The sequence below is a fragment of the Abramis brama genome (assembly GCF_963993115.1).
Source record: "Abramis brama genome assembly, chromosome: 19".
Lineage (NCBI taxonomy): Eukaryota > Metazoa > Chordata > Actinopteri > Cypriniformes > Leuciscidae > Abramis > Abramis brama.
Window position 1 is genome coordinate 27,731,424 of NC_139981.1, and position 13,093 is coordinate 27,744,516.

The 13,093-nt window shown below is 35.0% G+C and overlaps 1 protein-coding gene across 1 annotated transcript in view; it reads left to right on the top strand.

Annotated features, from left to right (window-relative positions):
* Positions 1-2,006: 2,006 nt before the first annotated feature.
* Positions 2,007-13,093, top strand: part of rps6ka2 (ribosomal protein S6 kinase, polypeptide 2) — an 82,481-nt gene continuing 71,394 nt past the window's right edge. Inside the window, exon 1 of the mRNA XM_084093105.1 lies at positions 2,007-2,404. Coding sequence (XP_083949231.1) covers positions 2,306-2,404 — 99 coding nt within the window. The 5' untranslated portion in view covers positions 2,007-2,305. The remainder of the gene's footprint in view (positions 2,405-13,093) is intronic.

The following is a 13,093-nucleotide window of genomic DNA, read 5'->3' on the forward strand; positions in this document are numbered from 1 at the left end:
ATAAACCCTGACAGGGTGATCAGGATCTTGCATTTAGACACATTCACATTCGAAGGGTGCAATTAGACACATTCAAGATGCATTTTTGGCGTTGTTGATTCAGAAATTATTTTGTGTTATTTGTTTTTCTTGTAATTCTTTTTTAAGTTTAATTTCTTTTGTAACTGATGTTCCAGTGTAGAAGGGGACGTTGTTTCCTAAAAGTTCTCTAGAAGTGATGGAAAACCAGAACCTTTACAGAACATTAGGGACGTTCCTAAAATGCTGCAGTTCAAGGTTCCTTATTTGACTTTATGGGGACATTCCATTTTGGATATTTTCTGATCACATAAGAACGTTACAAAGAGGACATTTGGGACGTTAACAGAACGTTCCCACATTGTTACTGATATGACGATAGTTTTTTTTCTCAAATGATACGGCAAAATGCTCATGAATTGACTCTCAGAGTGGCTCTGGAGATGAAGTTTATGCATTCATGTCCTCATATAGTGAGGCGGCAGAGGCTGAAAACACCGTGAGCGTCACACGTGCTTCAGTGTGTGTGTGTGTGTGTGTGTGTGTGTGTGGTAAATGAAACACAAAGACAAACAGAACATGAGGATTCATATTTAATTCGTCTTTTTGCGGTTTAATATTCAAAGACACTAGTATATATTGCGAAATATATCGGCAACAGTGCTCCTAAAGTAAAAAGAGTTAGTCTGGAGCCCTGCGCTTAGATAAACATGGAAGCAGCTGAAAGCAGCTCCCTATTGGGTACCGAATATACCCGGTACTTGGTACTACAGAAATGCTGGTATCATCACATTTTCAGTACCGACTTTGTACTGAAGTATCGGTACTTTTGACAACCCTAGTAGAGACCTATAGTAATAGTCCCCTAAACGTTCAGAGATCATTCTGAATGTTCCCTGAAGGTCCGCCAAAAAAGTCCCCCAACCATTAAAAGTGAACATTGTGACCATCTCGGGAACGTTCTGGGAACATTACCAGGTGACGTTGTTGACACCAGCGGGGACATTCTGAGAACGTTCTGGGAACATCAAAGTTCCAAATAAAATATGGTGCCCTAAACGTTCTGAGAACGTCCTGAATGTTCCGTGAAGATCCGCCAAATTACGTCCCCCAACCCTTTAAAGAATTCTACATCATGACCATCTCGGAATGTTCCGGGAACGTTACTAGGCGACGTCCTTGACACCAGCGGGGACATTCTGAGAACATTCTGGGAGCGTAAAATTTCGATATGCTTCCTTAATTGTTACTTTAATAAACAAGTATTTTTTAGTTAATTTAATCGGTGTGTGGCCTACCCGTTAATTGTTACACCACTCTGAGCCATGCAGGTTAACAAATGGTAATCAATCCGCCAAAATATTTTATAAAATAAACATGGTTACTATACTTTCACTATAATAAAACCAGGGTTCATTTTCGTAACGTAAAAATATGACTCATGATAATGCAATAACATGTTCAGTATTAGGATCTTTCTATAAAGATACTGCCATGATAGTTATTATTGTAGGCTACTAATTTTGACATTTAGGCAATTTAAAAAATTATTGCTAAACCTAGAGTATTTAAGTCATTTTAAAATAAAACAATAACACATGGTAGTAATGTAATACTTTAATTTTAACTAAAATAAATGTAATAATGTGCAAACAAATTACAATGCGAGGTGGTTGTTTTGCAACAAGGTGGAGACAGTTGTGTTCATAAATGCTAATGAAAAAGTGACAGATAGCCTACAAGAAAAAAAGTAAACACACACACACACGTGAGACAGCGTCAGCGATATCACTGAAAATTAAGAGACTGAAAGGGAAAATGGAATTGAAGGTGCAGTCCAAGAGAAAACTTTTAATTAGCTATTTGCACGGCCCCAGCCTACGGATTTAAACCTTTTTATGTGATAGCCATTTAAAAAAAAAAATAGGGTTGTAATAAATATATATATATAAAATATATATATATTTGAACATAAAAAACGACGCTTCAGCTTTAAGGATCTCAGTGATTGGGGAGGGTTCTTCAGTACAGCTCGAGTGTAAAGGTGGTTCTGAGGAGGACAGCTCCCGTCATCTCTCCCGTGCACAACCGAACTAACGGGTCAGCGTCAGCAACCGTGCCCGAACCTGCATGCTTGGCTTGGTCATGGCCTCACCCCCTCATAAGTGAGCATTATGGATTAGGCTAGTGGAGGGGAGGCGACTGTAAATCCCCACTGCTGTGCTGATCTGGATTTAAACGCTGGACAGATAAATTGTCTTTTGAGTATAGCAGCCGAACCGGGACAATGGATACGAACATGCGCAAATTTACTGTTAGAAGATGGTTTTCCGTCTACCTGCGCAGAAAGTCGCGATCTAAAAGCTCGAGTTTATGCAAACTAGAGGTGGGTATCGCTTTATTTGTTTCGTATACTACCAACATGTGTGTTAAATCATTGAATTAAAGGTGTGGAGACAGACAGTGCATGTAAACAATGTCGAAATCTGACCGTTGCGGTATAAAGTTGTGCTGAAGTACAAAATGTGAAAACGCAATGGCAAATATTTCAGTGTTCAAGATTTAACAAAGCTTTTTTTTCAAACATGCGTTGTATTTTCCATCAGATTTCTCATTGATTTGGTTGGAAATAGCCTGAACTAGTCATTAAAACCATATAGGAATGTGTACAGGATTCCTGTTGGAATTTCTGTCATAATTTAGAACCCATTCTATTGGAACCCATTCTTAGCGAATCAAATAATTCGCTAAGAATAATGTAAATAAAAATCCACTGCAGTTTTTACAGTTTGTTATTATTTATCTTTGCACCCGCATACGTTATATGGATACATTGCTGCAGGACACGTTTACAAAGCTGCAGAAGTTGTAAAATCTTAGAAGAGTTTCTTTACATTTTCTTTATATTTGTCCAGGATCATTTTATTGCTTTTTATATAGGCCTAGTGGTTATTAACCTGATAGTGTGATTGGTACTACTACTTACACTGTATAAAAAGGAAAGAAGAATGCGTATAAAAGCAGTATATTGTATATTACAATAAAAGATTGGTAAACAAAAAGTTGTTTTTATAGGTAAACATATGATTTGTGTCCTTAATTTGAGAAAGGGCTATTTCCCTGCACAAAAACCGTCACATTTATGTTGTATATTTAAAAAGCTTGTTTTTTGGGGGTTTTTTTTATTATTATTGTTATCATGTAAATTTAGAGTGTTTATGTTGTGTGTACTCTGGTGTTTTGTCTTTGTGTGGGCATTGCTTTTACACTCACTATAATCTTATTATTATTGCCCACAATATCTGGGGAGTCATTGTCCACTGTGCAGCCTTTATACTGTGGAACAGTACAATTTACTGTAACAAATATGATTTTAATAGCTGAAATAAATTGTTCTACTTACATTATACAATTTAATAACATATACAATTAGGATATTTACAATATGCTCCTCAAAAGTATTTTCTACAATATCACTGTATTTAAATGGGGAAGTTCTGTGGGGGTTTTCTCCTACTGCACAAAATTTTCATTTGGCTAAAACTTATGATAGATATTCTTGGACTATAATTCAGCTCAAGTCTAAACAATTTTAGAGGCACTGCAAAACGATTCTCATCAGAGGCATTACACACTAACATCAGCAGTAGCAGTAAACATCAGCATATCTTTAAAACAGCTGTGGACCTGTGTTGTTTTTGCTGAACCCTCAAATGTCTGCTGGCAACAATGATCAAACCTGACATACCTGTCTCTCAGTATTAATAGTCAAGGCCTCGAAAGAGTTCGATTCTATGAAGCATCTGTGACTCCAATGGATGATAAAATGGACCTAACTTTTATTTCTGATGTCTCTAATACTTGTACGCTAAATTGATGAACGTGTAATGTAATGTACTGTATGTCAACAACAGAACACGTTTAGGCTAGCAGGTTGTTACAAATTATGTACACTTAAGCATCTCATAGAAAGGTTTTTCATGCAGTCACTAGCTTGAAATAGGCTATAAGGAATTTTTAGTTTTTGTTATTTTATTGCAGAGGTGTAAAGAGTACCTGAAAACCATACTTGACTCGAGTAAAAGTACAGATACTTTACAGCGAAAATGACTCCATTACAAATTACAAGTCACCAATTCCAGTACGACTTGAGTAAAAGTCTTAGAGTATCTGATTTTAACAGTACTTAAGTATGTTACTCGTACTATAGACTCAAAGATGCACTAGTCCTCAACACCTAAGAGACAAAAACCTGTCAAAAACAAGAAACAGTTAATTTGTGAGGAGAGAAATCACATTTATGTTCAAAGCCTACTTGCACTGTACGTGCTGGTTTCATCCTCATCTCATAAATTAAAAACCTATGATTCAGCAGCTACCTGCTAATGCACTAGCATTCGTGTAAAGTAGCCTTGTTGACAAGTTTGGGTGAGTAAGGGCAAAAACCTTGTAGCCCTGTAGATGGCGATATCACTTCTTTTGTAGCAGAATAGACAATGCTTTCTCACAACCAATTCGGACAAGTGAGTACGAGGTGGCTATTTCGTACGATTTGTCTAAACCCCAGTGATGGGTAGGTTTAGGGGCGGGGTCAGGGGCGGGGTCAGGGGTAGGTCATTTGTACGAATTAGCCACCTCGTAAAATACGTACGAATTGCCTTGAGATCGGGTTGGAATAAAGCTGCAGAAAAGGTTAGGTGCCATGCAAAATGTAACAAGTAATTGCAATACTGATCATAAATGTGTTGGAGTAAAGAGTAGGCCTATATAATTATTCAAAAATGTAAAAGTTGCTAATATCTTTGATACTCATTAAAACTCCAAAGTAGCCAAAAAGATAATTAAGTACAGTAACGAACTTCATTTACTCAAATACTTTACACCCACTGCTTTTATTGCTTAACATTAGTCTTTGTCTTTTCGAAAGTATTTTTAAGAGACAAGCTCTCTAAATCGAGTCAGCATGTTTTGTGTCCTTAAAGCAGTGTTATTCAGCTAAATGCTGCCTCTGTTGTCAGAAATGAATTTCTGATGGACAGATAGCCCTCTTTTGATTTGATGGGGGAAGGTTAAAGCTCTGTGCACCACTGAACCCAACAAGCAGCCTTTTGAAATGACAGGTCATGGAATGTTCAATTGCCAGAACAGGATTGAAATATTGGAAATCCATATGGTGCTTATTTTGGCATAGTACTGCATGTACTGTACGTTACAAACTCAGTGATCACATTTACATGCACATCATTTTCATGAAGATGCATATTTTGAATGTTCTTTATTCTGAAAAGACATGTGCTTGACTGCTTTCCGAATATTTCAAAGATTGGAGATCTGGATATTCCAAATAAAATACTTTACGCACATTCTTTCCCCACTAAATGTCTTCTTATCATTTTGAGTAATTATGCACAGTTAAACCAAATCATTAATTCCATCCCGATCTCACGGCAATTCGTATATTTACGAGGTGGCTATTTCGTACGAATTCGTAAGATTTTTGCTCAATCGTACGTATTTTACGAGTTGCCCAATTCATATGAATTCGTATGAATGACCTACCCCTGACCCGCCCCTAAACCTACCCATCACTGGGGTTTAGACAAACGAATTCATTAGCCACCTCGTAAAATACGTACATTAAGTATGAGATTATAATAATCAGATTAATACAAGCATAAGTCTTATTCACATTTCTAGAAACTGGAATATTAATCGGTTATATATTTACAAGACACACTATACATAATATGAACATGACCAAATTGTTAAATGCATGTTAACGTGGTCATGACAGTGGATTCCCTCATCCATCCAACAACCAATAAACAGCTATCTATGTATTTCTGACACCATTAGGAAAAAAATTAAATTCTAAATTCTAGGCTATAGTAAATTCCCACTGTGTACAAAAGATATTTTTCACCATCTAAATAAATGTATGTATTAATTGTAGATTTGAAGTGTCAGTAATTCTGAGCAGTATGAGTTTAGATGCTCATTCTCAGTGTTTTAAGAAGGTTCTGGTAACCTTTACTGCAGATAAATACAGTCTGCAGTCAGAGAGGCCTGGAGAGCTGATTTTATTTCAACACAGTGATAAGTGTAGTCAGCATATAACAAAGCCCGGGAAATGAAATGGCTGTTGTAATTTAGTTAGTGCTAGCACAGGCCCAGCGTCACTAAGCTTAGCTTTGAAGTCATTAGGTTTGGCAAAAGCAGCCATGTGGAGGTAAACTGATAAGAAGACAGGTTTAATTAAATGTGAGATCAGTAATCAACATTGCACACTGCAAGAGGAAAAGATCAATGATGTCAGTCTGTGATGTCATTGCAAATAAAACGGCACAATGTGATGCTTAAAGGGATGGTTTGGAGTAAAATCAACCTAGGGTCCTTTGCACCATGACCTCGAGCCAAACACCCCCCCAGAAGCCTTTTTTCCCTTGGTCGAACATTATTAAAGTTAGAGCTTATTTAGAGATATCAGTCGAATGGCTTAGTGCAGGCGCTAATGGATCCTATGATGTGTCTCATAAATTACCCCACTAATAATGCCCGGAATGGTACCAAACTTCTACAGTAGTACAAAAGCATGTAAAAGTCCTGGCTGAAAGCCAGTATATCCAACATTTTTTATATATTTTTTTCCAAAGTGTTGACAACTTAGTGTTAACTAATAATTGTTGCAAACTGGTACTACCAACAAAATATTAGTGCATTCCTGGAACGGGGCGTCGTTACACTATATCCTTATGCATCGCAAATCACTGAAGTGACCTTGACGTAATGCTAGCGGTAGCATTAGCCATCAGGCAAGTGTTATTTAAATAAACTACTGATGTACTTACAGACTTTCAAATGCCTCGTTTTATGAGTAAAGAACCTATTTGTACCACTGTAGAAGTTTGGTACCATTCTGGGCATTATTAGTGGGGTAATTTATGAGAAACAGCCTAGGTTCCATTAGCGCCTGCACTCTAAATAAGCTCTAACTTTAACCATGTTTGATCAAGGGAAGAAAGGCTTCTGGGGGGGTGTTTGGCTCGAGGTCATGGTGCAAAGGACCCTAGGTTGATTTTACTCCGAACCATCCCTTTAATATATGCAATATATTAAAGTTTTTAGTGTAGTGGTTTTTAATGAGTAAATAAAGGTCCGTAGTCACCTTTAATTAGAAAAACATTGATGTTTTGTTAGTACATGGTCATACCTCAAATGTAAAGCTGAACAACATGAGGAAAAAAGAAAAATGTGTATCTTTTATCTTCTTTTTTTTTACATCGAACTTTCAGGCTGACCATAAGGTAATAATGTTTATACAGCTAATGAACCTCGACTCACATGAAGCCAATATTTCCACATATTTCCACTGTCCTCACTCTCACATTTCAGCCAGTGAATCGGTGAGGAACATTTTTAATCGAGTATAGTTTTCACGATAATTAGTTTTTTCTTTTGTGCAAAGAGACTCCTGAGAGGACCCTAAGCAATCAGAAAGAGGTTCAATCTCTGATGTGCCTCATGTGGTTTCCATCAGACCTACAAAAGTATCCAAAATATCAACCTATCAATTGTAGTAAATGTGTATACAGAGATAGCGTAGGCCGACTAAGTGTTTGAGGCAAGAGTATAGTCAAATATTTATCTCTGAAGATTGAATGATTGAAAATAATGGCAGAAACAGGTTCAGAACAACACGATGGTGAGAACTAGCCCTGTATCAACTCATAATATAATAACAAAGCATAATGTTATAACGGCACATAATGTAATAAGCATTACATTATCAATGTAATAAAAGGTTAATAATGTAATCATTTTCTTAAAACGTAATACAAATCTTTAACTCATAATGCAATAAAATGTTTTCACATAATGTAATTGGTTATTGTATGAAAAAACGTATTACATTATGAACACACTGTAGCAACTAATCACAGTTTATAAGGCAATACCAGCACATATAATAATGTATATACATTATACATAAAGTCAAACAGTGTTTACAATATAATAATTATAGGTTACGCTTTATTTTAACGTGATATACATTGTACTTAATCAAATAAGTACTGAGTAATATTAATTAACTACATGTGCTTATTACAGAGTTACGGTTAGGGTTTGGTTTAGGTTTAGGGTCAGTTGTAATTATGCATAACTTACTGTTATTACTAGAATAAGTACATGTGGTAACGTGTAACTACGTCACCTTAAAATAAAGTGCTATCTAATTATCTTTCAACATACTAAATTTGAGCACATTGTAAAATCAACATTTTCATAAAACTAGTACTAATTCTGTGATAATGAAATGCTCCATCATTTTGAGTTGCTTGGACCCAGAAACACATGTTTAGTTGTATGCACTAAATTCAAAAATAAAGTTTCTAAAAAGTTCTACTTTTTGAAGTATAAGTTTTAATAATGTTTGAGATAGTCATTTAAATGGTTGTCATAAAAACTTGCTTATAGTTTACAAAAATGTATAATGTATGTGTCACAATTTTCTATAGAGACAATTTTGATTTTTCTAGATAACTAATTAACTAAAGACTACACCGAGTCTTCCTGAGGTAAATGTAATGTTAGGTAACAAGTTCTTCACAATTCACAGTTTTTTACTTTTGCTATTGATACTGTGATTTCTTTTTACAACATAGGCTATACTTTGTACACAGTGTTGGTATTGTACACTGTCATTTAATAGTACTTATACATTTTTGTTGTCAAATTGAAAAACATTTAACATTCTCTTTTAACTACCGCCTACAAGTGTATTTGGCGTATGTATATGTAGAAATATCAACATCAATAATAATACTAGTAGTAATAATAATGTCACGGCCGATGAGGGAAATGGGATGAGGAAGCAGGATCTAAATGCTAAATCAATAATATTTATTGATAACACAAAACAAAGAAGATAATCTAAAACAGGAGAAATAGCAGGAGCAAACGTGTGGCAGTGCACAAGACAAAGAACTGAACAAACTGAGGGCCATATATATCAGAGATGGGGGACTCGAGTCATATGACTTGACTCGAGTCAGACTTAAGTCGCAAATTTTAGGACTTGAGACTTGCTTGACAAATATTAATAAAAGACTTGACTTGACTTTGACTTGATATTCATGACTTGAGACTTGACTCGGACTTGAGGTAAATGACTCGAAATAACTTGCCTTTTTAAAAATAAATATCTGTATTTGAACGCACCGCAACAATCACGTGACGCAGCAGGAACGCGCGCTGTGTGAACAAAAGCCGTAATAATGCAGTGTCGTAGTGATGGCGCTGAAGCGCGGGATCGTTCGCCTGCTGTGAAACGGTACGTAATGCGCAAGTTTATGATCGAATCAGAGAAAAAAAAAATGCACAAGCGTGGTCGCAGCTCATAAGCAAATTTAAGACGCTGCTAAGACATTACATGTCTTTACGGGTTGTGTGTGAACAATCTCTGATTCCGGGAAATCACTGGCACTGCTAGACTGGCAGTGTGAATGAACCTAAATCAAACGAACCCGGATCAAATCTTGGGTCACTTTATCCGTGTATTTTCCGGAATCTCTGTGTGAAAGGGGTTTTGGTCACACACCCTGACAAAGGCTCATTAGCCACAACGCATAGTTGTGCAAGTACTTGTCACCTGATTTTAAAATATTAAAGCCATGATAAAATAAAGGCTTTCTATATATTTTTAATAATATTCGAGTGGATTAATGATTTTTTTTTTTATGATCTGAATAATCCCTTACATACAAAAGCACAGAGAAAAAATATTTTCTTGAAAATGAAAATGAAAATCGGGTTAAAATATGTTAAAATATGCCATATTCCAGTTTTTCTTACCTGCATGCATCCCTTTGTACTGTCTAGTTATATGCTACCAATATAGTCTGCTATCCCAGGGTTGACTTGAATGTTAAAAGAAATATAAAAAAAAAATGTAACTGTAATTTAATAATAATTAATAATGCATTATACAGTCTACCGTTCTCTGGGATTTGTTTTCATGATAATCGAATGTAAAGAGTTTTATCTCTAAAAACTGTTTAGCTTATAACGCTAGTATATAGGGCATATAAGTAAAAAGAAATCGCTAGTTAATACCACTAAAAGATTGTGAAAAGACACCTACACACAAAGAAAAAAAACATACAGACTTTCGAACCAAACCATGCATACACAAATAAACAAAACAAAAATTCAAACTTGCAAGCACAACCACTTTTCACACATACACATGCACACACATTCATTCACAAATATTAATAAATCACTCACTCGCACAGATTAATAATGTACAATAGTCAATCCACCTGATTGACAGGTGTAAGTTTTGTGTCAATTCAATTATTATTGTTTTTTTCTTGTTATTCTTTTTAAAAAAAAGGATAGATCTAACTTGTTGGGATGTGTTCATGTTCCATAAAGGGGATGCCAGTTTGAAGAATGCCATTTGGTGGCATAGGAACCATTATACTTGAATTGTGAATTGTTTAATACCTTTTAATGGTCTTCTGCAATGTTTGAGGCATATTTATTTTTCATGCTTTAATGTTAGCCTAATTTCAGTTACATTTACATTTTAGGCTATGTAGTTTGAATTTTTTTTTTTTTTTTTTATTATTTTTATTGTAGTAACCACTCAGCTGTAGTGGAAATGCATATTTAAAAAAAATGTTGCAAATAAAACCATAGTCCACAGCTTATGTAGTTTTAACTTATTTTAATATATAAATTCAGTGAAATCATCAAACGTTTGTATGACTTGCCAGTGACTTGTGACCCAAGCTACGACTTGACTTGACTTGCTTGACATAAAGCAGTGACTTGACTTGACTTGACTTGCTTTTCACAAAATTGACTCGGACTTGCTTGAGACTTGAAGGTTAAGACTTGAGACTTGCTTGTGACTTGCACATGTGTGACTTACTCCCACCTCTGATATATATACACACAGTTTACTTTACTTTAAATATTATTAAGTAAATAAACGTCATGCTTAATTGAAAAAAATTAAGTTATGTGGAATTGTCAAGTTTATTTACTTAATAATTTTAAGGCAACGGGTTTTCTAAAAAAAATTTAAGTAAGTGAACTGAACACTTTTTACAGTGTAATGCTCTAAACAAGGAACAGCCTATTAACCTTGTTTTCCTAATTTGTGTTCATCATAGCTATTGACTCCTTATAGAAGCAAGATTGCATTACTCCTTTTTTTAAAGTACAGCCATGCATTTCTGCTCCCACCATAATATATATTCAGGGTTACGTACTCTGCAGATTCATCAATAATTTGATAATTTGATGTTGAGTTCATTAACTATTCATCATATGGCTACTTATGCAAGAGCTGAAGTCAAATCTAAGATAAAGTCCTGGCATTTAGATCTATGCAGGGATCTAATATCAGGTTATGCAATGCTGTCCAGGTTGTCACGTGTCAGATTTTCATTTATAGATTATATTATGGCACGTGCGCTTGCCTGGAATTACTTCAGTGCACCAAAATGTATCTTCTTAAATCTTTACATGCCAAGAACTACTGGGAATTTTGTAAATATAATGTGAAATAATAGTACTTAGGAGTATATTTAATAATAAAAGCTCCAATTTGTCTGAAAGAGAGGATGTGCACAATGATTTTACAGTAACTTGTTGACTGAAAACAATTGTTGAGTGTTTGTTTGGATGGCAGTGCTAATTGATTTGAGAGTACCGTGTAAAAATAGAAATGTGTAAAATATATCCAGGACTATGTGAAAATATATCTTATAAAACAGATACACACCGATCACCACACATTCTATATTAATGCTCAGCAGCTGTTAACAACCAACAGTTAGACTAATGAACTATATTTCCTGTCTGAAAAAACTTTTATTTCAATTATTAGTGGTGTTTTAGTGTATAACTTGTCCCACAACATGTGGCAAAGGCATGAATTATACCTCAAATCATGCAGCTTGTTGAGGTGTGCTATTACTTTTCTACGCAATTGACATACGGTTTTGAATTAAAAACTATATTGAATTGAAACTATATATTTTATTGCAAAATATGCATATTAAATTCACAAATATATACGTTTTTTAGGAGGGAAACTGACTCTTACATCATTCGATAATTTGTGGTGCTTAGGAGCGAGTGGGCATTAAAGTGTTCTTTTGGCATGAATTTCTAATTGCAATTCTCTGATTGGTAGAGATTTATCTGCAGGATCATGGGTAATATGCAAATGCATATAACATCGATTAACAACCTCATAGCTCACTGCAGGTCTTAAAGACTTAAAGGTGTATGTATATAGCTAAAATGATGTCACAAAGATTTACATGCGCAGGTTTAAGATTTAAAAGGGTAAAAAAAAAAAAAGATCTGCAGCTTTTTTTTCCTTTTTTTTTATAAGTGTGATTCATGTGTTGTGAAACTGCAGCTTCATGTTAATCCAAAATAATTATGATCTTTAAAAAATGTGTTCATCACAAATCATATTTAAGTTATTGTTTAAAATCAATTCCCTTATGGAGGGACCCAATGCCATGCATTACAGAGATTTTACCACAGTGAAGGGAGTTTTACCTTTTCTTTGTGTTGTGTCAAAGACCTCCTTTTATCTGTGGAAAAATCATTACGGTGCACAGAATGAATTATTGCTTCACTTTGACAAATAAAAAGGACTGGAATTATGACTTATGGTGAGCATAAATCAGTGATCATTGATTATGTGTAATTAGAGTTATAGCTTGTTATAGCAATGTCATATTGCTTGTGCTGAAGTCAGAGCTTGATTCAAACACATTAAAGTGACTTTACAGTACATACTTTTTGTGGCAGATCGTGAGCTTTCAGGCACAGACAGAAGTTGGAATATCTTGTAGGCTGGTGTTGAGCATCTCTGATATTATACAGTTTGCCATATTTCAAGATCCATCTTTAGATTACAGTTCCATCACAGCAGTCGCATCAGTCGCAGTGTTCTGCAGATTTTTGACACCATCATTACACGAAAAAAAACTTATTCACTAAGGGTATGTTTACAAAACAGCAATGTACTAGTAAAAAAAGT